Source organism: Gouania willdenowi, chromosome 7 (genome assembly GCF_900634775.1).
Source record: "Gouania willdenowi chromosome 7, fGouWil2.1, whole genome shotgun sequence".
Lineage (NCBI taxonomy): Eukaryota > Metazoa > Chordata > Actinopteri > Blenniiformes > Gobiesocidae > Gouania > Gouania willdenowi.
Genome location: NC_041050.1, coordinates 16,399,429 through 16,426,817, shown reverse-complemented (window position 1 = coordinate 16,426,817; position 27,389 = coordinate 16,399,429). Strand labels below are relative to the sequence as shown.

The window sequence follows — 27,389 nt, the reverse complement described above, 5'->3', positions numbered from 1 at the left end:
CTACCACCGGGTTTTAAAGAAAACCCCTGAGATCTTTTCATTCAGTGACACACCCAGAAACTTTATTCATGATCTCTCCATTTCAACACTATCTTTATAGTGTTTATTTGTAGTGTGTGTTTATCTTATGATTTTAAAACGGTATAACTTTTGTTCTGTTCAAATTTAGAGATATTTTTTAATATCAAACTAATATTTTAATAAAGGCTTTTTTTTTTTTTTTTTTTTTTTTGAATATACGAAGATTCTTAGGACTTGTTTTTACTATCCATACATTTAGTATATTGATTTGTTTGGCTTAAAACCATATTGGCCATCTATCAGGAGATTTTTCTTTATTGAGTTGTGCTATATTCAGATTTAACAGCAGTGATAATGGTCTGTAATTGCCACTTTTAACACAGCACCCCTCACACCACTAAAATGTTAAGCTAAACTTAAAAAAAACAAATAGTTTAAGTCATTGTCAATGAGAGCTTGTAGAGCTCTGATCTGCACTCAAACCCCACCAACTGAACATGCTGGAAATTGAAGTCAAGGAACTGAAAGCAAACATATATCTGTTCTTGAAAGACTTGAAGCACTTGAAAATTAGCATTGCTGCTAATGTTGCCCCAGCACTTTATCCACCTGTTTCCATTAGTTTGCAAAGATGTTGAGTTAATGGCAACTGTTTGTCAGTTGCAGAAAAAAAAGCAACTCTGATCACAACATTCCTAGACAAAAAGGACTTCAGTCGAGCAGCCAATAGTACAGCTCATGGAGCACACGTTTGTAGAAAGATCTCTGATTGACTGAAGTCCAGTGTCACGCTCCTGAATTTACAAATGTCATTTTACAGAGCCAAGAGAAAGAGAATAGCTTCACTGTCCACTCAGAACACTTTGGTTACAATATGCTCAAAGATGATTATGGATTTTTGACCAAATTATGCAAAAAAAAAAGTTAAAAATTGCAGCTTAAGAGCTAGACCAGCATGATCTTAGTCTTCAGGTGGGATACCCAAGTTGGACAACTCTAAAGTAGAGGCCTGACTAAGTGCAATCCACTTCTCTAGGTTGGGGTTGGACACAAACTATCAACCCAATTCAATGAAGAAAACACTGTTCCTATAAGCACAGGAGAAACAAAGTGCTGGATTATGATGTGTACATATGATGCCCCCTTAACATTTCTGACTGCCCCCTCATTAATGCCTATCTACAACCGGCCCTGCATGGAAACATCACTGTAGCTTCATAAATTGACTAACCCTGGATTTCCACTGGATGCGTAACTGCTGCGAAACAGCAACGCAGCTAATAGCTTTCCATTAAAGTCATTGTGTCAATTTCCACCGCATGCGAATCAGCACCGTCACTGCTGAGTCATGCTGTTGCCCTCTGATCACTTCTATTTCTGCTGGACGCTAGAGCTATGCTGCAGCAAGTTAACAAAAACAGGAAGTAGGACATAGATACAGAATAAAATATCTGGATTATTTTCAAAATAAAATACTACGTGTTCAAGGGGGAAAACACCGACCTTCCGGGACCTCCAACAGGCCCATTTCGGACTATCTGAAAACCGAGCACATATTTGGACTCGGGGGGGACCAGACCTTTCCGGATTACAGATATGCATCCAGTGGAAATCCACGGTAAGCCAGTCATCTGTGTGGAAGGCAGCAGCTGTTAGCATTTAGGCAGATTTCTAACATCATCCATTCATCCATTTTCAGACAGACCCGCTCGTTCCTGTTTTGCTGTCAAAAAATCAGTTATTTAAGCAACATTTGAATATGCACATATTGCACCAAGACAGCATAGATATGTCGGTAATTTCTTTTTAACAAAGATTTATTAGATTATTAGTGAAATACTGAAATTGTAAAATGCAATTCTTGCATTGACTCAAATTGTTCAAATGAGAGCAAATGTAATCCCCCATGACTCCATCATTTTGTAATTTTTTAATGAACATTGAAAATATATTTTAGAAGAATTTGAAAGTGTGTTTACAGTGAAACATTTTGATGCATTGTGGGCCCAGTTTCTGATAATCGAAAGTCTACATAAGACTTTTTTAGTCTTCATGCTAAAAACGTCCAAAAGTTGTTTAGCTTGCAAGACGAGATATGAAAACTAAACTTTAGTAAGAAAGAGTTTTTCAAAATTATCCTTTTAAAGTATCCTCTGCTTATTCTCAGCTGGAAGTACAACACTCCAAGCTTCGTCTTCTAATGACCAAGCAGATTGACTACGAGAACTCTCTAGAGAGGCACAGTGAGGAAATCTGGAAGTCCAAGATTTTTCCTGACCCGGAGACGGATTGCAAACCCCCTCCACCCTCACAGGAGTTCCAGACAGCTCGCCTCTTCCTCTCCCACTTTGGCTTCCTGTCTTTAGAAGCTCTCAAGGTTGGTGATAAAATATAACATTGTGTTTTAGAAAAGTCACACCACTTTCTGGGTTAACATGTTTATACTTCAAAGGAGGAAGTGACAGAAGTTTGGGAACCACTGTGTTGAGATATCGTTGTCACACCAGAAACAATAATGATTACTTGCAGTATCTGTTCTACCACAGTGTTAATGAGATCTAATAGACTAATACAGGTACACTTGATGTTGCAACTTCACGTGCCAATCTTAAAAATGCGAAGAAAGAATGCTAAAATAAAATATGAGCGTCACGTTAAACTGACCAACCTTTTTCCCTAAACTCCAAACATCTACGATATTATCTGCCTTTGAAAATAAGGGCCTTGAATAATTACCTCATCCACAGGTTAACTTAAATTCTACTATACTGGTATTTTGTGACTTTCAGAGGACTGTAATGTTTTTCTTTTTTCACACTGTATTCAGCTTTAGTTTTGTTTGCAAGTAAACCACATAGGAACGTCCTAGCAAATATGAAAACTTTTAATCATTTTTTTAAAAAAAACATTGGCTTATTTTGCAGAGATCGCAGAGCCTTTCTACCAAAGAAAATTTTAGTTTTGTTTTTCAATTAGAAATTAACTTTTCTTTTCAACATAGCATATTTCTTTGTATTGCTCATTTTTTTCACAAGGCCACTCAATGCGCTTTAACTCTTCCTAAAATAAAATCAAACATTGCAAGATTTAAAACATTAAAAGTTAAAAAGCAAACATTTAAACAGGGTTTCAAAATCAATGGTAAAAGCAGTAAAGGATCCGACATAGACAATGGAGAAAATTAGTTTTTAACCTGGATTTAAAATGTTCACATTTGGTGCGGACTTCAGTTCTGTTGCAGTTTTTAAACAACATTCAAAAGAAACTTATTCTGACTTGACCTTCCCCAATATCCTGAACAGTGTATTATATATATATTTATATATACACACATACATACTGCTATTTTTCTGTCATTGATAGGAACCCAACAACAGTCGTCTACCTCCTCATCTGATTGGTCTGGAGTCCTCATTGCCTGGGTTTTTTGATGATATCAATTACTTGGACCTGCTTCCCTGTCGACCTTTTGATACTGTCTTTGTTTTCTATGTGAGGGCTGGACAGAAGAGCAGCCCTGAGGTGAGAGAGGTCAAAGCAAATGAAGGTTTATCAGACAAGAGTGAATGCCGCTGTGAACTTTGGAGGTGCTACAGATGAAGTTGCTCAGGTTTTCTTTGGGAGAGAGAAGATTTATTAAAAATTGGAAAAATAGAAAGAAATCCTGGATGATTTAATGAGTATTTGAATGTTAATGTCTTTGTTGTCATTTTTCAGATTCTAAGAAATGTGGAGTCATCAGCCAGCGTTCAGCCGCACTTTTTGGAGTTCCTCTTGTCTTTGGGCTGGCCTGTAGATGTAGGACGACACCCTGGCTGGACGGGACACCTAGACACCAGCTGGTCACTGAACTCCTGCTCAGATAGCAATGATATACAACCAACAGGTGAGCTGCACAGCACCACAGCTGGCTTACATCATAGCATCCAAAGCATTAGTGCACATTGAACGTCAGCAGTAACTGAAAGTATGTTTTGTAGAGGAGCCGTTCTCTCCTGAGGACACTGGAGGGTCCGTGTTCAACGGGGAGAAGAAAGTTTTGTACTACGCAGACGCTCTGACAGAGATTGCCTTTGTCGTACCATCTCTAACAGAAAACTCTGGTCAGTGTTCTTCGCAATAAATTCACAGATTCTGCAATCAAACATTGGCAATTTTAGGGCAGAAACAGTAACCACAGGCTCTTTGGTGTTTGACAGAGGAGTCATCGATACACAGCGACTCTACTGTGGACACAGACACGGACCTCATTCCTGGTGTGCCTAAACAAGCCAACCTCACACTAGAGCTGTTCCCCAACCACTCAGAAAACCTGGAGTCTGCCAAAAGGGTAAACTTTGGCGTGCGTGTGTGTGTGCAAACAGGAACTCCTTTCACTCTCTATATCTTGTATTTTGCAGCTGAGTCCATTAGTGAAGACCAAGAGATCATCTGCTGGAAAGTCATTTCCCCAACTGGGCCCCGAGACCAAAGTGTTTGTCGTTTGGGTGGAACGCTTTGATGATATCGGTAGGCACCCTCTTTTTGGAAAAAAATAGCAGCCTATTCTTCTCGTGTGGTCTTAAAATTTTTATTTTTTTTGTCCACTTGTAGAGAACTTCCCGCTGTCGGATCTTCTGGCAGAAACCAGCACCGGCTTAGAAGCAAGCATGAGCAACAGCACTTCCTGCAGGTATGGTTAAGATGACTTTCAAAGCACTTTTTCAAACCTAATGTAAAGTAAAGCAAATGACTAAAATATTTTTATGAAGAAACATGTAATGAAACAAAATGCACTTAAAAACGGAAAAAAAACAGTAATTTCCAGACTATAAAGCGCACCGCTATATTGGTCGCATTCCCTTAATTTTGCAATTTTCTAAGAAAAATTCACACAAAGGCCACGTCGCCACATAGGCCGCACTCTATTGGCTCATGAGGGTGCTCTTCAAATGACTCGGCCAATCAGAACTGGCAGGTAGGGGGGCTGCTGTACTCCGTTAGGTTTCACAGAGATTTCCGTGTTTCAACTGATAAGTTTCCTTCTCCACATGAAGTCTCCTCCTCACTGTCGCACTGTAAGCAGACTGATACACCACTTTGTCCATTCTTCTTATCGTGAACCACCGCGGAGCGAGTCGGACTCTGAGTCAGAATACGGACACTATCGCTTTTAAACAAATCCAACGTGGTGATTTATTGACTTTATGCTATTAATTGTTTCTTTCTATTACAAACTGGCTAACTTTTACTGTAGACGGAGCACAGATCAATACAGCCTAGATACAGACTGAGAAACTTACATAAGAAGGATGGACAGACAGTGACGGAGATCAGAACAATCAGCCTCAGAATCCGATTTAATACAAACCGTTTCATTGTCCACCTGGTCTAATGTGACTGAGCTCAATTTTTGGCGGCATGAAGCTTGAAAAGAGGAATAAATCCACAAATTAGCCGCGTCATTGTTTAGGCTGTGTCAAAGCATGGGAAAAAGTAGCAGCTTATAGTCTGGAAATGACGGTATCTACTAATAAATAAACCCCTTTTGTCTGTCCATCTTAAGATGGGGTTTGACAAAATGTTACATGAGCAAATCACAAATGTGTATGGGGAGTTAGAATTATCAAGACCGGTCCAGTAGAAGTCATAAGTAGAAGTATTTTTTGTTAAATAAATCCATGGAGGACTTAAAAGCCTTTTTGACTTAATTGGACTAAGAACTGAACTAAAATTGAAAAGTTAGATATACTACATATTTTTATTGTCTGAAGACTAAAGCTGAGACCAAATTCAAAGGCATTGTCATTATACACTGACCTATTCATGGTGCAATTCCACATCATTCCACATGAAGGTGTAGTGAGTGACTTTAATGTGCTTTCCATTCAACTTGAGAAGAATGAGATCTTATTAGATCATGGGTGTCTAAACTCTGTCCTGGCGGTTTGCAATCCTGCAGGTTTTAGATCTCTGGTGCAACACATCTGACTGGTGCAGGTGTCATCATGCAGCTGTGTAGGAAAGTTGTGCCAGCTTAGATATTTTATACTGCATTTTATTTGACCTAGATTTATGTTTAAGTAAGTTTAAGATTGTGTTTTTTTGTTTAGAAAAGAATAGTAATTACAGAAAAACTTCATACCATATAATTTTAATCAGGACATTTTTTTAATCAATTACTAAACATTTCAAAGGACCCTAATTAAATTCCACTTGACCCCAAATGGGATTACGACCCCAAGATTGAAAAACAGTGCCTTAAAAACTGACTTTGGAAAAAATGTGATTAAATGTAATGTAATTAAAAACCAACCAAGAATGTGTAGCTGTAGTTGTGTGCAAATTGTGCATTTATGTCTGATTTATTTCTAACAATTCTTTATGTCCTGCAGACAGACACAGAGCAAAATGCCTTATTTTCAGACCCAAATTTATGGCAAACACCAGATTATTTTATACCTTATACTGTAAGATTATTATGTGGTCTGAGGTGTGTTAAGAGGGAGTTTTTCCCAAAAATTGGCTCCAAAACAGGTTGGGCCCACAAACATTAATATTAAACTTGTTCATTATTTATGTGTGCGCGCGTGCGGGGATTTTTCATTCAAAAATAGTTTCAAGACCACCATCATTCCTTCCTCTCGTACGTCCACTTCCATGCTGTGTGTTTTCCGGTTGTTGCTATGCAGGGTTCTCACCAGGAATTTTTACAGGATCGGGGGGTCACGTGGCGCATGAGCAACCGCCATTGGTGCGGACATTTTTAAAATGTATAACTGTCTGTGGGCCAAATTTAGTGAAGTAAAGTTGGGTTTGGATTTGTTTTCTTTTTTATATTGGTTGCAGCATTACCTTAAAGCTAAAAGTTATTTGTTGAATTTGTTACAAGAAATAATATTTTATTCAAAAGACTGATTCCAAGACCCGCTTTTAAAATATAAATTAGGTATTATGTGGGACCTGCGGTAACACAAACTCACACGCGCGGTGGACGGACGCACAAAGAATGCACACATTTAATCATGCCGAAAAAAGAAGACCTGGCACGAGAGAACACGGCCAAAACATGTCCGACCAGCATTAAGACGATGTCTCTTTAAGCCCAAACATGTTTCAATCAGACGGTATTTATGTACGTGAGTTAGAAACATGACGAGCAGCTTCATGTGCGCTACACACTACGTCTGGTTGAAGCACTGTTTAGATTGGATGGTAATTATGGTTACCAAGCGGAGTAAGTACACAGGGCAGGCAGCATCGGGGGCAGCTAAGTGGCGGCAGGGGTCCACTAGGTCCTCGGGTAAAGACAGGGGCATCCGAGCAGATCGCCTGTATTAAATTGACGGTGCGGCTGATGTATGTATTTCTTCGTTATGGAGATTAAAGAGAGAGTTTAAACAACTCGTGCACGCCTGGAAGTGCCTTTTGTGTCTGAGTGTGCAACAATTATTACAACGGTACCGAATAAAAAAAACAACAGAAAATCCCCCCATGTTGCTGAAAACTGAACGTAGGGGGCGCTATTGCTCCGTAGGGGAGAAAAATTACTTTGGGGGCCCCTACGGTCAACAGCGCTGGTTAGAACCCTACTATATATCTGCTCAGTCAGAGTGGACACTGTAGTGACTAGTGAGCAGGTTTTTTTTTCAGGTACAAACAAGAGCTCCTCTCTCTTAATTTGTTTTGATCTTATTGGTGTCAATACAGCTCGTTACCCTCAAACTGGAAATATTTTGTTCAGAGTAGATTGTGTCCCAACATTCTTTGTTCTACTGAGCCGCCTTCCTTCATTTTCCATTATTGTTGCTGCTGCAGGTCAGGGTTACTAGAGAAGGATGTTCCTCTGATCTTCATTCATCCTCTGAAGACGGGACTGTTCAGGCTCCGACTGCATGGAGCTGTGGGCAAGTTTGGCATGGTGATCCCAGTGGTCGATGGCATGGTGGTCAGCCGCAGAGCGCTAGGTAAACCCTCTAATGGCTCTACTCACTCTTTTACAGACACCACACTTCCTTTATGATTCATCAGAAAAATCAATGGATTCATCTTAATGCATTTGGAATATTAATAATGGGTATTAAATAATTGAGCCTCTAAACAATGTCACCATTGGTGTGTGATTGTGGGTGTGAACTAGTGAATGTGGCTCAATAAATCAAGTCCATTTATCATTAAATAGTCCACGTGAGCTCCACATGAGTTAAGTTATTCCTGTATGATGTTTTGGTTTCATGGAGGGATAAATTAGGCTAATAACCAAAACTGTTTCGTGGTTTCATACTAGAGATGTTTGACATTACCTTGTTGCTTATATCCAATATGCCGATATGGTCCAACACTACATTTCCGATATTAATTAATACAGATATATAGGCACCCCTTCCCCCAACCTAATTTTAGGTCACATTCTATATCTCAAAGAAAATTAAAGGTTAAGGTTACTTTTAATTTATTTATTTATTTTGCACTCCAAATAGCGCAGAACTTTTCTCATCGCACAAGTTTCTGGTATAACCATAATGCTGATGCACAGACCATGGCACAAGAAACGGGACAACCTGAAGAGAAGTTGTTTTTGTACTTCGTGGGCCTTCATTTTAGTTATTTTTTTTACCAAAGTGTGCAAAATGTGCAAGAAAAAGTTTGCCAATTACCGGAGCTCTTCTAGTCTCCGCTACCACCTCAATGTTAAACATGTTGCAACTAGCATGGTCTTAGTCCGAACAGGTAGTGTATAATACCGGCCATCCCTTTTCATTTCTTTAGCTTTGAGATTGTTTATAAAAAGAAAACCTACTATTTACATGCATGCAGTGCCAACAGATAGCACTGTTGAATTTTTTTTTAAAGGGGCGGTATTATGAAAAATCACTTTATTATGGTTTTGCTACAGTGATATACATTCCTTTAGCCTCATTCAGAGGGCCAAAGTTGAAAAAGTCCTGTTTACTCCTTCTCTTGTTATTCCACAGCAGGGGTTACAATCATTAGTATTTTTAGTACCCGTTTTATCACCTTGTGTCTCGTGTCGCCTTTGAGATGATCTGACGTGTTTGTGACCCAATGCGACACAGCGGTTGGACAAAACAGTGGACTATCACCTTGAATGGACTAGTCCTGTAATCAGTAGTGTAGATGATGACAAGAAAGCGACGTAGCAGCTCCGATAAGTGTTTGAAGCTGATTTAAACTACTGCTGCTGCTGCACGGCGCACACACATCTTGAAACAGTGTTTGTCTGACTCACATTAAATAGCCATGTGTTTTACTGTATTGTGTAGTTTTTTTTGGCTGAAAACAATAACAAGAGTGTGTGAATAGCAAGAGAATATTGCTTTGGTGATCACTAATCCCCCTCGCAAGAGTGAGGCATGAAGTCTGTGTCTATGACACGCCCACTCACAAATATGCCTAAGTAGGCTCCTAAACAGCCCCTTTTTTTAGAATTGCTCAGCAAGTGATTTTTCAGAGGGCTAAAACTCTGGAAAACGGGCAAGATTGGGAAAATAAACCTCAAATACTATGTTGTTGAGGTTCTTAGAACAAATGGAGATAAGTGAAAAATAGCATAATACTGGACCTTTAAATTCTACAAAGAATGCATAGGTCATTTTAAAGCTATTTTTTTTTTTTTTTTTACAATTTTTAATCACCTGGAATTTTTTATCCCTCAAACACACCAGATTACAGGATATATCAATGTTCACAAAGAAAACAGTATACAGTAATGACATGTTTTGTGTGTGACTATTCCCAGGCTTCCTTGTGCGTCAAACTGTGATCAACGTGTGCAGACGTAAACGATTGGAAAGTGACTTTTACAACCCGCCTCATGTCAGGCGGAAGCAGAAAATAACTGAGATGGTCCAGCGTTACCGCAACAAGCAGCTGGAGCCGGAGTTTTACACCTCGCTCTTCCACGAGTTGGGGGAGGGAAAACTTCAACCCTAACAAGTTTTGTCCTTACACTGGCTCATACACACAAATGCACGCACACATGAACATGTCCCTTCTATTGAGCAGTCACACACCACTGATGGCTTTGCATGCATACACACTCACCCAGAATCTTTATATTTATACTGTGCTATTTTGTTATTTATATGAATACATTTATCAACACTGTTTGCCTTTGACTCAGAGATCAAAGTGTCAAAAATCCTGCCACGGTGGAAATGTTGAACTACAGCCGATCACTGGGATCCAAACGGCACAGCTGATCATCTAAAGAGTTTCTGCTGAACTTTGACTGCAAGCTAACAGTTTTGCTGCTGGCCTTTTTGAACTTGTAAGGTTCTCCTTTAGAATCTTGTCATCCAAGTGGCTAATACTGAGTTGTCTTCAAAATGCAGAGACACTCTTTTGTTTTTGTCCGACAGCTTTATGAACACATTAAGTGGCTGTAAGACAACAAATAAGGGGTTTCACTTATATTGTCAACAGATTTGTGTCGAATAATTTCAGGCACCTGCTCTAGTCTTCCTTGTAATAACGTTCCTTTGGCAGTAGCTGACTGAGACACTGACTGAGTGTTGTTGCTTGTTATATATATATTCCTAATGGCCCATAACAGGACAGCTATATGTGATTATCGTAACAAAGCCCATTTTGTACTACGACTGTCCCTACACCGTATGTATGTATGTGTGTGTGTGAGCATGGCCATGTGTTCGCCTGTTTAGACAGCGAAAGACCGTACAAACCATTATACACATGGTATTTGAACACAAGTTTTGCCCTTTTTGATGAGTCTAAGTAATGCTCAGTGTCTATATCAAGACTGAAAGTTTTACTCGCAGAAGTACATAAAGGTTTTCTTTCAAACTATTGCATTGCTCTTTGATGTATGCATTGTGCGTTCAAAGATTGGGTTGACATCATGAGTTCCGTGCCAGGGAAAGGCTTTCTGTTGGTTTTTAGATGAAATACCCACACATTCCTGCTACTATAGAAGATCACTGCTTTGACAATTTGAATGAACAACAAAAAAACAAAGTTACTGTATGTGGTATCTCCAGTCAGTTACTTCTAGGTTTGAATTCTATCCTCAAAGCTCCTTTAAAATATTTTAGATGTGAGGTAGCATGAGCGCTACAGAGACGTTACTCTTGAAGACCCCTCCAGGCCAGACATGTAAAGATTGTAACCATTAGATATTAAGATGCGAGCTATGTAAAAGTCTTTATATATGACTCATGTAGAAATGAGTTAACCCTTCAAAGCAGCTCTCTTATAAATTGTCAGAATTAACTAGATTTAAGTCCATCCAGTCCATTCTAAAAATAAATGTAATTTAAAACTCATCTTACAATGATTTTTCTATTCAAACATGACTGTCCAAGAAGGTTAGCATCAACAAAAGTCTTGATATTTTACGTCAATGGTTGCCTGCGGTCACATCATGCTTCGGGGAAGTAATATACCCTCTCTTCGGTATTCCCATCAAAAGTACAGCTCATGTTTAGAAACATTAGATGTTTTAAATAGAAGCTTAACAAGACTCTGTCCTGAAGGTTTTCATATTTAATTAACTACAAAAGGGACAAATCTAATGGGAATATTCCAGGATATGACATTCATTTATGTGTGGTCATGTTCTAAAAAAATAAGCAGAGGTTTTTCATACAGAAGTTACTTTTGTACAAATGGCCACAGAGAGAGTTCTACCTGGGATAAATATTTCTCATGCTAGTTAGCATTAGCACGACGAAAGCCAAAGTGTCTTTCCCATCAGTCAGTCAATGTAAAGCTTTTCCCTGCATGGTTGACTACAGAGGAATTGTGCACATGCCACATTACATATTTAGCATGTGTGGCTAAATTATAAAACACGCAGTAAGGTGATGTACAGCAGTGCGTGGCCTGATTTTACTGACGGTGAGAGCAGTTATGATGCTGATGGAGTTGTGCACTCACTTTTTGTTTGCTGGCCTCATTTTTTGATACCATTCTACGTTTAGATGTGGAACACCAACAGAATCATGACACAGTTTTATGTGTCTTGTTCCCTTCAAACAAAACCCTTACGATGCATTCAAAGATCAAACGACTCTGAAACAAGCTAAATAATTGGCAATTTTTACCTAGAATCCCACTTTTGTATTTGTTGGGCATTATCATTATTTCACCCTCTTTAATCACTATATTTTGTTTTTGACCCAAGCCCCGTCCCACTTCTCTTTCCGACGATGAGAATTAATTTGTCCCAATGCTCGAATATCACAAACATATCAAAGTTTTTCATATGTTTTTGGCAAGTCTTAATGCACTGAGCACATTTTCAGTTATTTTCTACTGTCATTTGGCTTCTTTACATGTCTGTTTGTACTTTTGTGTGTTTTGGAAGGAAAGAAAAAACTGCTGAAGGAATAGATTTGTTTGACAAATGAATAAAGAAGCAGCTTTGTAAGGTTTGTAAGCAGTAACGTCGAATCGATGCTCACTTTTTACGACAGTGCTGTACACACTCGCCTTTTTCTGTAGGGAAAGTGCAGCAAACACGCTTCAAAAGAACTGTATACAATCAGTCACATGTTGTATCCCGTTACTCCTCTGATATTTGGTCATATTTAAAGATTTGCCATGTACAAAAGCTAAAGATGATGTGTAAATATATGAGCAGGTCGTCTGTTTCTCATCTGGGATATCAGAGTTGATATAAAATGTATGAGTGGATGCAATTATGCGTGAGGATTACGCAGTGGGTTTTGAATGTAACATGCAATTAAAATTATTATTGACATTCTGATCTTCTTTGTTACTTCCCACAGGGTGTGATAAAATTTCACCTGTTTTTCTACGTTGCCCTCATTATTTGCTGACATTTCAGTTTTTCTGTTGTAAATATTTGCACATGAAGTTGGAGAAAAGTGACTTGAGGCCAAACAGTGCTCTGGTTTCATTTAAATGAGGTAGATTATGCTCTAATGCTCAAGTCTAGTCACAGCAGTGTGTGACTGTGCCCTGAAGCGGTGCTGAAATGTGAACTGTAACTGAAAAAAAAAACACCACTTGGAATCCAATCCAGAGCAGGAACCACCAGTTCTAAAGATAAAAGCACTAAACTGTCAATACAGCCGGTTGGCCGTTGGCCCCTCAAACACTTTATTTATATATATATAAAAAGGTTGATTACTTACCAAAAGGCCACAGCAGAATTAGGACGCACAATTCAAAATTCAAAGTGTTTAATATCATGTGCACAGTAAAGAAACATGTTTCCCTGCACAATTAAATTTCTACTTTGCTCACCACAATGGATACCACAAAAAACAAAAACAAATAAAGAGAAAAGTATAGTAACAATAATTATAATTTAAAAAATAATAAAATATGTACAAGGTAAAAAAAGAAAAGTCAAATATAAAGTGTTTTGTGCATAGTGAATTATATACAATGACTATCAGAGGATACACAACACCCCAGTAAATACACACAAAATTTGGGTATATTTTGGACTTCACAAGGACTGAGTTAAAAAAAAAAAAATAGCAAACCCATAAAACGACACAACTCTGAAAGAAACAAACTTCTGGAGCCACATTGCAATGTTAAAAATATGACAACTTAATAATAGTGGCTTAGATTCAGATAGCGATTTATATTTTCACGAGACTCAAAAAGCGCATTACAGATGCACCATTATTTATTCACTTCAGTCATACCCGTGGTGGTAAGTTACAATGTAGCCACATGTGCCCTCTGGAATACTGACAGAAGCTTAATTGGCACATATACGAACCCAATATGAATCAAAAAAACAAATTCATCAAAAGAGAAAAAAGGAAATAAATTTACGGTAACAACCTATATAATGACTCCAAAAACAGACAAAACACCAACGACCACACAAAAAAATACTTTATTTCCTGTATTGATGCTCAGATTGTTTCCATCTCTGTTGTTCTGTTTCCTCTCCTCTGTTTTAATCATTTTATCACTTACATTCATGTCTTTTTTCCCTGTAAATTAAATCAAGACATTATTTATTTTTTTACCTATGTATTTTTATTCAGCCCTATTATTTAATCATTATATACAATTAGATAAAATAGAAAATATGGATTCTCTCAAAAGGAGGGCAAACGAGTGTACGATGCAATGACGAATAGAGGACCACAGGTTAAACATAGATAAATAGAAGAAAAACAACATTCAAACTGGGATTTTGTCCAATTTTCTAATAACTTGTTGGAATTCTTTCCATGTGAACAATGGTTACTGGGATTTAGATCTTGGATTCATAGAACCTAAAGGGTATGAAGACACTTTTATCTCAATGATCTTGTAACTATACAGCAGTAACAATACAATCATAGGGATGGGACCTGAACTGATGCCAGTTCTCTGTTATTTAGATGGTACCGACCAACAGATGCTGTATGCTAGTATGAAAAAGGCAGCGTCACAATTGAAGTTGATCCCTAAAACACTTTAATGACCCCATGACCTTGAAAAGGAGCGAGTGGGTTTCAAAATGGGTCAATGTATGTTTTGGTCATTTAACTTTCCATTCAGAAATGAAAATCAAAAAACGAGTAGGTATTTGATTCAGGTTCAAGAAGGGATAAACAAAGGTCAAAAAAAAATTTCTACTGGAATTTGTTCTTTTCAAAATAAGAGCACATATGGACTCTGCTCTTTTTCTGGCGCCATTATGTATGAATTATTTATTTCTATATCTTCCCTGCTTTTTAAAATGTCTTTGGAGACGCACTCCAAATATTTTTGAATAACAAAACAATTGGCTTGTCATCTGCAGAAATCGCTGCAAATATATTGCACAGAAGTGGGAATGGAAGAGATTTTTTCTGCAAGACGTGAGGAGATTTTGCACCGAACACAAAACGTTCTTGTACATGTGCTCTTATTTTGAAAAGAACAACTTCTGACCTCACGATAATGAAAAACGGGAGTTTTTTTTGGTTTTTTTTTATGTTTATTTTTGTCTTCTGGTGTTGCTGTTTTTTTTTTGTTTGTTTTAGAAACAAAAATGTAAAATCAACCATTTTTTAAATGTTTGTTAATCCCGTTGTCACGGTCTGAGTTTACCTCCGTACTGAGATTATAACCCTAACCCTAACATAATTCAATAATCAAATAAAACACGTCCGTTCACTTTGAAAACAAAAATTATAATTTTTTTTTTTTTTTTTAAGCAAAAATATTGGGAATTAAAAAAATTGTGGCTGCAATATTGGTATCATATCGGAAATTACAAAGTTGTATCGGGACATCCCTAATAAATATGCCTTGAATTTCCATTCTAGTTTTTCAATTTGAAAACAAAAAATCAAATAACCGTTTGTTTTTTGTTTTGTTTTTTCGATGACCAAAACATACACTGACCGAAAATAGATGGTTGGATAGATTTTCTCCCAATTGATCAGATTAGAATGAAGTGAAGCGTTTGCAGAATAAAATATTCTGAACTCCTATTAAAACTATTAAAAGGTCAGATACCACAGCACACCCTCAGATGTTTACATGTTTTATTTGTAGTGAAAAAATACAAGAAGTTAAGGATAACTAACTTGTGCATATAACCCAAAAAAACTAGATGATAGGATACAAGAATGTTCTGACTGACACTAATATGTCATATGTATTATATTATAAGAAATAATTGTTTCCTCTTAAAGGAGACGCAGACTGTGAGACCAGGGCGGGAGAAGACAAAACACCCACTAAAATGTTATATTTAAGAGATGTAATACAAACAAGACCAAGAGTTTGAGCCCTGCTTTATTCCTGCAGCAGCACTTCATTCATTCACCGTTAGAGGGCGCCATTGTCCAACACAGCGAATTTAATTCCTGTTTGTAATTCTAAACTAATAAAGAATCTCTGGAAGTTTGAATCATTTATCTCCTCTGTATTCATTAATCACACTTAAAATGTACAAGAAATCAAGTAAAAGGTCAACTTTTTGACCTGGTTTAGCTCTGCTAGCCACAAGCCCCTCCTTTCCTCTGATCACTTGTGAGATTGTTCTCCCTGATCTGTTATGATTTTTGGCGATCTATAAAATTCCAAATGTATCTCACTGTTTGACTGATTGGTACAGCCAAAAACTTGGCAATAGTTCATCATTTCGTCTCGACATTTGGGGACTTTCTTGTCTGTGCGCTGTTTGTAGACCTGCTGCTTTATCTCCAAAATGGCGACTTCCGGGTTGATGACGCGATGGATGCTGCGCCGTGAAAACCTTCAATTATATTATATACTATATTATGCTCTAATTTCTCTCTGTGAAGGGGTCGTCTTCTGATCGACGGGTTGGGAGTTCGATCTCAATGCTATACATGTCTACAGTATGTGTCGAAGTGCCCAGGGGCAAAACACTGAACTCTAAGTTGCTCCCAATGCTCAACTAGCGCCTTGCATGGCAGCTCTGTCTGTCTGTCTGTCTGTCTGTCTGTCTGGTGTGTGAATGGGTGAGGCCGCATGTGGACCACGGGCCGCCAGTTGCCTACATCTGGGGTTCATCATTACAGATCTTTCAAACGTCATTTTGATTAGACAGAACAAAAGTTCAACATATCTACAGTATTTAAGTTCATCCTAATAGATGTTATAATGAAACACTTTGCCACGACTGTCTTCACTGACAGAACCAATAGTCTCTAATGTAAAATGTAAACTGGATTAGAGATTAGAACTGATAACTGGAGAGCACACATGGTTCCACCATTATAGAGCATTGACTTTCAGGAAGTGAGATTGACAAATGTGTGATGACTGATGCTTTTATGTCAACATTGACTGTATCCTCTGAGGATGAATAGACAAAAAAAAAAAATAAATAAATTCTGTTTGTGTTCAACACTTTTCAGTAGGATTTGGATAACCTTGATCCACCCAGGGATTGGGTTTCAAGGGTTTAGCTAAATTAATTAATAAACACTGTCTGTGGATCAATGGTAGAGAGGGTCGTCCAGTAACCGAAGGGTTGGGGGTTCAAATCCCGCTCTATCCGAGTCATTGTCATTGTGTCCTTGGGCAAGGCACTTTACCCACATTGGTCAGAGGGGTCGTAGGGGTGAAATGGCAGCCACGCTTCTGTCAGTGTGCCCCAGAGCGAATGAATAATGGTTTCTGTAACGCACTTTGAGTCTCCTCGAAAAAAGCGCTATAGAAATCCAAGCCATTATTATTATTAAATTTAAAAAATTCAGAAGGAAAGTTCAGTATTAAAAAAACAAAAAGATAAAATATTAAAACATCTGTATCATTTAAATAATGATACAGATAATATTTCAAACTTGTTTAAACATAACAGTGATGAAGTATAGAATAAAAATAAAGTAAAACTGATCTGTCCCTTATGAAATGATTGCCCAAAAATAGTTTGAACAACAAATAAAAGAAAATTAACACTTATTCATGTATATTGATTCAAAAATAAATAAACATAAATTCTAAAATGGACTCTTCAATATTAATCTCCCATTCATCTGAAGAGGAATACTGAGTTTTTTTTGTTTTTTTTTAATTTATTTAGCATTTTCATTGAATTTAGTCTTCAAAGCATCCAAAATGTTATGGTTAATAAAATTGGGATATATATCAATAGTGGTATTTATTTCTTACCTAACTAATTTGTGACATTTTTAGAGCAGTGCTAATCTGGATTAGGACATTTTAAAAACTCGAGGTGATCCAATTTGAAAAACCAGAGTGAAAGTAAAACAGATTTCCTGATCCTGGATGGCAGGAAACGGGATTTCTAAATCTGGATCATTTTAATCCAGATTAAATGTTGTACAACTGGTTCATGGGATTATTCCAAACCTGGTTTGTCATTTTTTAGTTCAGGGGTCATATATGGTCCAGTCTGACCCAGAGCAGAAAAATGAGCCATGTCACCATTAACGCTCCACACAAATGAATAATTAAATGTAAAGGTTCAACTAGCATAAAACAGTAACAGATATCAGTTGAATCGCTTAGCACCAGTGTTACCACAATAATCTGATTACAGATTACAGATTACTCCATATATATTAGGTTTGCTTTATTCAAACAAGTTTTTTTCAGGAAATGTTACCAGAAAGAAGAACTCATAAGGACACATGAAAGCCATCAGAAGATGCTTTGATGCATTTTTTTAAAAATAACTCTTAGGGATACATCAAAGCAACCACCTCTGAGGAAGACTGACAGTCGACAGTCAAAACATGTCAGGAGATGACATTTCCTGAAATAAACTTGTCTGAATAAAAGAAACCTTAACATGTAGTTAAAAAAAGACAAAATGAACTTGCTGAAATGACTAATTACTCCTTCAAAAAACATTGTTACTTTACTGATTACTTGAGTCTTAAAGTAATTAAATTAGATTACAAGTCACTTTATTGGTTACATTCCTAACATATTCTGTCAGTACGAACCTGTTCCTGTTATTATTTCTATGTGAGGTGTCCTCATGCTGAAAACAATATGTGAGGAAAATAACATAAATAGCAACTATAATAGAACTTTAATTTGATTGCAGGTTTGGAAATAGTAACACTTTAGAAAAAGGATTGGTCATATTAGAGTAATGTGTATATGCATCTATGCTGAGCACTGTCATGGATCAGTTGTGATGAGAAGATTCCAACAACGACAACTAATGTTGTGCCGATACCGATACTAGTATCGGGAGGGGTCCCGATACAGTCTCACGGTCTGAGTTTACCTCCATACTGAGATTCTAACCCTAACCCTAACATAATCCAGCAAACAAATAAAACACGTGAAAACAAAAATGAATTAATTTTTTTTCGTAAAAAATTATTTTTCGGTAGTGCGCATGTGCATATATGCGCATATACAATCTCAGCACGATGTGAACTCAGTACATGACACCGGCACTAAAAGGCTGGATCGGTATCGGCAAGATTCAAGATTCAAGATTCAAAATATTTATTGTCATATGCACAGTAAAACCAGACAGTTGCACCACACAATGAAAATCTTATTTTGCGAGTCCTCCCTTTCACAGTAAAAAAAAAGCAAACAAAATGAAGAGGTAGATTAAAAGAACCCAACTATTCCCAATTAAAGATAACTAATAATACTAAATACTAAGAATACTAAAATACTAGACTATAATACTAATAATAAAATATACAATATACAAAATATACAAAATATAAAGTGAGCATGTGAGTGGCAGAGTAGCAGTATACACATTTTTGATTCTAAAGTGCGATCGTGCGGGCAAGTACTAACTATTAACATGCCGATACCATTACAGCATCTAACTACTTTCAATACCCAATACTGCCGAACAGAAGAAGAAGCCGCCAAACACCAATGAAGAAGAATCCACTGCAAGTGTCTGCGTTACCACGTAACTCAGTGCTTGGCATTTGAGAGAAGAGTTTATTCATTTATCAGCCATACCAAGTAGGCAATAAAAAAGTTCTCCTGCATTTACTGTATATTAGTGTTTTTCCTGTTTCACAAAGGTTTAAGCAGTGCCCGACCAAGTTATGAGAGCAATGATTTTACGTCAAGTGAGTATGCAACTCTTTAGAAATAAAAGTAAAGCAGGTCATGTCTTTTTTTTTTAAACACTGCGTTATCGGCATGTATCGGCATCGGTTGATACTATACAACTGTGTATCGGTATCGGCATCGGAACAACACTAAACCCTAGTTTAGTGTTTTCCATCTGTAACCATCTCTCTCTCTCTGTGTGTGTGTGTGTGTGTGTGTGTGTAAGCCAAAGTCACATGGTGTGTGATGTCTAAGAAGAACCATTGTTATGTGTTCTTTGTGTGCGATGCCTGAGGTTTACAGTGTGTTGCCATTGAAGCACATGATGAGCAGTATATGCATTATTTAGAATGGTTTTACATGTGTAGGCAGCACAGAGCCGCATACACAGATGTCCGTCTGGGACATGAGAACCCCCACCGCCCTCCCTCCCTCCCTCCCTCCCTCTCTCTTCCTCTAGTCCATAGTGTCAGACTTAAAGCCTGCATGGGGGCCTCATCTGCCCTTAAGAGCATCAAATTGGACCACAGGAGAAGGTAACAATGACAGAGGAAATAGGAATCATTGTGTAAATGACCAAATAATTCAGGTTTAGATATCTAAATCCCCACAAATTCAATAAAACGCCACAATATTTGCACGGACTTGCTATTTTCCTGCCTTTTTCCACACAAATACACTGTGATAAAGGCATTTCTAATTGCAAACTATAATTGAAATTGTCAAAAGATTCCATAAGTCTTCTGAAATTGTGCAATTTCTTACTAACAATGTCAAAAAATATCACAAAATTGAGAAAGATAAAACCCAGCACTTACAGTATCAGTATGTGTGTCATTTATTACTTGGATATTGTGGAGCAAACACAGGCCTTGGTCTAATTATGTGTACAAAATTACTCTAAAAAGCAACAAAATTGTTTAAAAACACACAAAGGAACAATAAGAATACACAAACCAAAAACAAAAAACACAAGTATACATAAAATGACTCCAAAAACACACAGGACTACAAATAAATAACTGAAATATATACAAAAATACACAAAATTATCTTAGAGACTAAAATGACTCGCACACAAAACAACAAAAACAGACATAATGAGAAAAATATACACAAAATTACCCCAAATACACAGGACGACAAATAAATAACTCACAAAACAGCAAAACAGACATACAGTAATTAGAGAACTATACACAAAATGACTCCAAAACCTCACAATATTAACAAAAAACACACAAAACAAAATGAAAGGAAAGTAATTAAAACAATAAAAACAAAACAACATCCTTTGTTCTTTCCTGTATGAAAGTAAACAAAATGACTCAATCCACACAAAACAACAAGAGAAATACACAACTTTACTACGAATACACACAAAGTGAGAGAAACAATTTGAAAAGAACAATGAGAATACACAAAAAAGTTAGTAAAGTCATAATTATGAGAAAGAAAGTCATAATTATGAGTTAGTAAAGTCATAAATATGAGTTAGTAAAGTCATAATTATGAGTTAGTAAAGTCATAATTATGAGATAGAAACATTTTTGGTACATCCATCTGTACCCATGGCACTGACCAGAAATCTCCATTTCTTTCTCATAATTATGACTTTACTAACTCATAATTATGACTTTCTTTCTCATAATTATGACTTTACTAACTCATAATTATGACTTTACTAACTCATAATTATGACTTTCTTTCTCATAATTATGACTTTACTAACTCATAATTATGACTTTCTATCTCATAATTATGACTTTCGTTGGTGATTTTTTATTTTTTTTTAGTGGCGGAAACGGGCTTCCATATGTTTGCGATCAAACTGGGTCCGTTGTTTTTTTTTTTAAACCCCCCTTACTCTCTCTCCTCTCTCTCTCCCTCTCCCCCCCCCCCCCCCCCCCTCCCTCCCCGTGCCGGTGTGTCTCCGCTAACTTTCTGTGTATTTCCAACGTGCTCCACGCTGCGTCCACACCTCCATCACACCGTGGCTTTTCACTCAGAGGAAAGCGGTAATAATGCGCTGAGAAGCGGCACTAAAAGCGGACAAGTGTGGCCACCTCCACCTCCGTGGAGACGTTTGCTTAGGCTGAAGACTGACCTGAGTTCTTCCCATCATGGACGAGGAGGACGGACACCCGGAGAACGGGATCCACACCGTCAAAGACTCGGACCGACAGCAGCGGCTCCGGCTCTGCGTTTTAAACGAAATCGTGAACACGGAGCGGGATTATGTCCGAACACTTCTCTTCCTCCAGTCCGTAAGTTTATCATCGGCTCCGACTACCTTCCCACGCGCCAAACTTAACTGTAAAAAGATTCAATCTTAGGCAGCCTTTGGATTTTCCCCGTAATATGTGTCTGTTTTATGCCAACTTTTAACGTTTCTTAAAAATGTATAATGTGCTTTAGCGTTCGGCTTGTGCCAAAATGACAGAAAACACGCGTGACAAAAGAAAAACATGATAAAACTAACTTTCTCCCTTCAATGTTTACACTCTTTGCATTACGTTAAATGGCTGAAATTTACATTAAGTTTGGCGTGACACTTCTGTGTGTTTTTAACTTTATATTTCTTTATCTCTCTGCTATTTTCCAAACACTGGTTATTGGTTGTAGCTATAGGTATTTAATGGCAGCTGCAGATGAATATAAAATACTGAATTCACACTTTATACAACAAATGCTCCCTTTTCCATCCTATATGGGGTTTTTCACATGCCCACGAGTGCCATGGCAGTCATTGACACCTCTCTATTGTGTGTTAAAGCTGTGGTTTTAAACAATCCAAGCAGAGTGAAAGCTTACAGGACCACAGGCTCTGCAAATACAAACATATTCATGACCGTTCAGCTTCAAGCAGTCATTATCAGCCCAAGGAAAAGCATTGCTTTGCATGTTTCTGACACAGACTGTGTCATGAATGAAGCTCTGTTATTCTGCAGGCTTCATCCAGCCACAGTGCCACCATAGATGATCCACACCTGCAGAGCACCATTGATTCTGTCACGTCCTCTTGTTATTTTCCATTGTCCTTTATTCACTGAACAGTTCTAAGTGTAGAACAGGTGGCTCTGATTTCATGTGACTGGTCTAACTCTTTATACTGGGACACGCTGATGTTATTATCGTGGTGGTCTGTTTGGAAAAAAAGGCAAAATTTAAGATAAACTTGTATTATACTCCATGATTTCTGGGTAAATATTGATTATCATGCATGACCAACTTTCTCATGATGTGTCCAAGACTGTCATTTGGTAAAGGTAGTGGCTACCCGTACGGTCGCTGTATCGATGTACCGACATTCTATCCGTACGCAAAGCCCATATTTGGCCAGTTTAGGTCACGTGATAGGTCAGTGATTGGCCAGTTTAGGTCTCATAACTAAGACTAAACCTAAACCTAACTCTAACCCTTTCTAGGGGTGTGTATTGCCTGGCATCTGGCGATACCATTCGTTACCCGATACATAGGTCATGATATATCCCTATATGAAAGTACAAGGTGATTATTGCAAATTATATATATATATATATATATATATATATATATATATATATATATATATATATATATATATATATATGTATATGTGTGTGTGACTTAAGAAACAACTAATCTGTAAATGTGTACACCTTCATGAGAACATTATGTATGAAATATATTTTATTGGCATATTTTACACTCAAAACATTGGCTTTAACATGCCATGTGCCAACAACTTAAAATCAAACAATAACATACAATCTGCCTGTGGCTTTTAAACCAACTTTGACTTTAGTGCACTATGGCTTTAGTGCAACTTAACTGAGGTATACGCCTAGAACAACAAATAAATGCAGAAAGTTAGTGTTATTTTTTTTTTTTAGATTTTATTGAAAAAACACAAGCTGGTCAACATGCTCAGGTTTCAGCGCACTTCTTTGTGCAGTTACATTGTCTCCTGCAGTGGAAACGACTTCCCTGGTTAAATAAAGGTAAAAAAAAAATGTAATAAAATCGATATGGATGCATTTTGAATTGATCCTAGAATCGCGTGACGTAATATTGCGTCAAATCAAATTTTTTTCAACACCCCTAACCCTAAAAAATGTTGCGATATTTTCTTTTAACCTAAGCCTAACCCTAAACCTAAACCTAACCCTAACAAGCTACGTACGCATACTTCAGTAACCGTACCAATAGCACCTGGGGTTCTCCGTACGGCAACCGTACAAATAGACACTTTCTTTGGTAAGCGTGACTGTAGTTCCGTCTTTGTGCGCAGCTGTCACATGTAATCTAACTTCCCTAAATTCCAAATGCTTGCATAATGATGTGACATTTATTTATTTTTAACTTAAAAGCACAGATAATACTGTCGGAGCAAATATTTTATTTATTTTATTTTTCTGAAGGTTTTCAATCTCATTGAAAACAAAGAAACATCATCTTGATAAACATTTGCAAATCCATCCTTCCCCTTGTGTTTCCACCTAAAGCCGACCAACCCCCTTCCTCCCAGCAGGGGCAGAGGCTTTGTCACCAGCAGCTCACTGTGGTGTTGATAAGGGAAGTCTGGCTGTGGAAGCCCCACAACATCTGGTTTCAGTAAAGATAGGATACTGTGAGGATGCTCAGAGAGTGATAAAGGATGAGAACCAAGTGGAACCAGAATGTCACTCAGCATTTGAACATTTTGATTTTTTTTTTGCTATATTTTAGTGTGAAGTCCTTCTTTTGCCTTCATGTTGATAGTGCAACTCCTCAATTATTGGTTCTCAACTCAATTGTGGATTGTACATTTGTAGATTTTACTTGTGTATTTTCGTACATACCGGTATTTAATTTCTTGTTGATATAATGTTGGTTTAATGTATGTCTCTTTTCTCGTGCTTCTTCTTTCTCCTGACTATAATTCGTTCCTTGCTATAATTTCTTCATTGTGGAGCTATAGTAATGAAAATAGCTTTTGGTTGGAATTATACAAGTATTTCTGATACTGATTGTGATGGGTCAAGAACCAAAAGCGCGTCACAAGTAGGGCTGGGCGATATGAACCAAAACTCCAATCTCAATATTTTTTCTCACAATTGCGACATACGATATAAATCTGAATATTTTAAGCTCAAAGTCTGACCAAAAATCAAATTCTGGGTTAAATTTGCTGATGCAAAATGCCACACAGTCACATTTATTAACAAACAGCTGCACAATATGTGCCATTTTAGTCTTTTTTTCTCCTATAAGGGACAGCATGTGTGAGTGAATTCTCTAGTGTGGCTTGTTTAGGGGAAGGTCAGCAAACCATCTCATTGCTTTTCATGCTGTTTCGAGCAGTAGTGAAAGCAGCAACTCCTAAAATGAGCATTTTAATACAAAATAAGGTATAAATTAACGATATATGGATATAGACAATATTGTTATTTTCCATAGGCAGTGGCTATCCTTATGGTTGCCGTATCAGTATACCGACATTCTATCCATACTCAGTGCCCCTATTTGGTCAGTTTAGGTTGCATGACTAAGACTAAACCTTACTGTTACCCTAACCCTAAAAATTGTTGCGATATTGGGTTATAACCTAACCCCAACCCTAAACCTAATCGTAAAATGCTACGTACTTTTACTTCGGTAAACGTACCAATAGCACTGGGGGTTGTCCGTACGGCATTTTTAATCGATCCTAGAATCAAGTGACGTAATGTCGCGGTTTATCGCAGAATCAATTTTTTTTAACACCCCTAACCCTAAAAATTGTTGCGATATTTGGTTGTAACCTAATCCTAACCCTAACCCTAACACGCTATGTACGTGTACTTCGGAATACGTACCAATAGCACCGGGGGTTGTCCGTACGGCAACCATACAAGTAGACACTTTCTTTTCTATATCGCCAAAATAGAAATCTCGATATATCTTGAATCTCGATATATTGCCCAGGCCTAGTCACAAGCTCTAACCCAATCAAATGAAAAGGAAAAAAAACAACAACTATCTTCTCTCATATTGATTTACATAGGATTTCCTAATTGAGCACTTATGAAGCACTTTTAGTACTGATAAACTTTTCAAGAAATTTGATTTACTACACATCCTGTTTTTATTCTTTGAGTTTGTGGAATAAGGAGCATTTTTTGTCCACATGATGTAATCATTTGTTTTTAATTATCTGACAGTCGCTAGTTGAAGGTGAAACCATTATTATCGTGGATTGAAACTTGTTACAGTATATTGGAAACATTTCTAATCTCTTCCTTGATTTGGCTCATGCCTTGTCATCAGTAGTGACGGTGTGTCCCAAAGCCAGAACAACCTCTGACAGAGACCGTAGGTAACGGATTAAAGACTATGGCATCATGTGGACACTTTCAGTCTGATTGAATTAAGTCTGTGTCCACTTGAAAATGAAAAACAAATGAATAACGTGATGTGACTTTATTGATGATTTGATCTGAGATCATGTGATGACACATTGGATTGTGTTCAATTGATGGAACATTTTGTCTCCAAAAGTCACCCTTAAAGGCATCACTTGGTGTTACATGCGTTGCCTTGGCAAGCTTCCAGGGAGAAGATTTTGAAATATGTGTGTCACCGCCATAAGTGCTGTTGGACTTATTCATTGATGTTATTGGATCACATTTCTGAGGATATATTATGAATAATCATTCCATCAGATTGACATGAAAGTGAGTGTGTAACCGAAGCTGGTGTTGAGGTGTTTGTGTATGAACAGGAAACAGTTTGTGGTTTCTTCTTCACTGATGCTGTTTGACTCCTTTATTCATTCCATTGGTGTTTTCAAATTAAACATTGCTGTTGTGGTTATAGATTAATTTTGGCATTAGTTTTGGTAAAACCGGATATGTCCCAGGATTGACAATGCTGTATTGTCATTATTTAACAATTTGGATTTTTTTTTTTTTTTTTACAGCGGGGGCTGCAAAACTGTAATTTAATGATCCAAGGTCAACATTATCAACATTCATGTCTGCATTTAGAATAATCAGCAATCTGAGCGTTAACACAGGAACAAAAGCTTTTGTCTAGTTTTTTTGGTCGTTTTTGTATATTTAGCTCTAATTTTAGTATATTGTTGTAGTTTTGTATCTTTAATGTAATATGTGTTTTTGTAGTCAATGTGTATTTTTGTTTTCTTTTTGTATATTTTTCTCTCATTCTGTGTATTGTTTTGGCTTGTCTGTAATCATTTTGTTTATTCTTTTTGCTGTTGGTTTGTGTGTTTTTCTGCTATTTTGTTTTTTGTTGTCATTTACGGTATATTTGTGCAACACAAAATAAATAGTGCTGCAGTCTAAACTTCTTCTTTTGTTGTTGTTGTTGCAGTAGTGAGGACCTGTGTGTCACCACATGTGCTACACATCTCACGGCGTCATACATCATTCCATTCTAATGGGGTGACTGCAGACAACTAAAGGTTAAAGAACATCCGAGTTTTTTGTGCGATGACACAAAAGACACTAACAAAACAAACCTTAATGGACACTGCTTTGTGGGCTCACTATCATCTGCTGTTGTTAAGCGTCATCTCCAGTTTAGATCTAAAGATTGATTTATTGGTTTATAAATGCGTCTTCCAAGGAAGCAATTTTCAACCACTGCTGTGTTACTACAATTGTTTTGCTTTACAATTGTATCAGTGTGTTAAAGCTGTTGGAGCCCAACATGTGTATCAGGTAAATCCATAGTGTAGGCCTAATAACACTATTAGGGTTTTTGATCTTGGGGATCAACAAACCCAAGATCATTTGCTCGAAACAAAAGTTAAATTTGCAGCTTGAGAGTTTGTTTTAATCTCCACTGTAAACACTCACAATAGATGTATGCAAATAATTGATTTTACTTCATTTTTACTGTGATTTCTTGTGTTCTTTCTTCTTGACACATTT

The 27,389-nt window shown here is 37.3% G+C and overlaps 3 protein-coding genes across 4 annotated transcripts in view; 2 read left to right on the top strand and 1 right to left on the bottom strand.

Moving 5' to 3' along the window:
• LOC114466642 (ral GTPase-activating protein subunit beta-like) overlaps positions 1-1,549 on the bottom strand; it is an 11,914-nt gene extending 10,365 nt beyond the window's left edge. Inside the window, exon 1 of the mRNA XM_028452237.1 lies at positions 1,535-1,549. Coding sequence (XP_028308038.1) covers positions 1,535-1,549 — 15 coding nt within the window. The remainder of the gene's footprint in view (positions 1-1,534) is intronic.
• LOC114467176 (ral GTPase-activating protein subunit beta-like) overlaps positions 1-12,745 on the top strand; it is a 30,624-nt gene extending 17,879 nt beyond the window's left edge. Inside the window, exons 2-10 of one of the 2 annotated variants that reach the window (XM_028453275.1) lie at positions 2,186-2,398; positions 3,385-3,543; positions 3,739-3,907; positions 4,002-4,124; positions 4,221-4,351; positions 4,422-4,530; positions 4,615-4,693; positions 7,819-7,967; positions 9,761-12,745. In XM_028453275.1, the coding sequence (XP_028309076.1) occupies positions 2,222-2,398; positions 3,385-3,543; positions 3,739-3,907; positions 4,002-4,124; positions 4,221-4,351; positions 4,422-4,530; positions 4,615-4,693; positions 7,819-7,967; positions 9,761-9,954 (1,290 nt within the window). In that variant the 5' untranslated portion in view covers positions 2,186-2,221 and the 3' untranslated portion in view covers positions 9,955-12,745. The remainder of the gene's footprint in view (positions 1-2,185; positions 2,399-3,384; positions 3,544-3,738; positions 3,908-4,001; positions 4,125-4,220; positions 4,352-4,421; positions 4,531-4,614; positions 4,694-7,818; positions 7,968-9,760) is intronic. The other variant, XM_028453276.1, reaches the window with a different exon arrangement.
• An 8,675-nt stretch (positions 12,746-21,420) lies between these two features.
• The window catches only part of LOC114466638 (phosphatidylinositol 3,4,5-trisphosphate-dependent Rac exchanger 1 protein-like), a 33,598-nt gene continuing 27,629 nt past the window's right edge, over positions 21,421-27,389 (top strand). Inside the window, exon 1 of the mRNA XM_028452228.1 lies at positions 21,421-21,758. Coding sequence (XP_028308029.1) covers positions 21,615-21,758 — 144 coding nt within the window. The 5' untranslated portion in view covers positions 21,421-21,614. The remainder of the gene's footprint in view (positions 21,759-27,389) is intronic.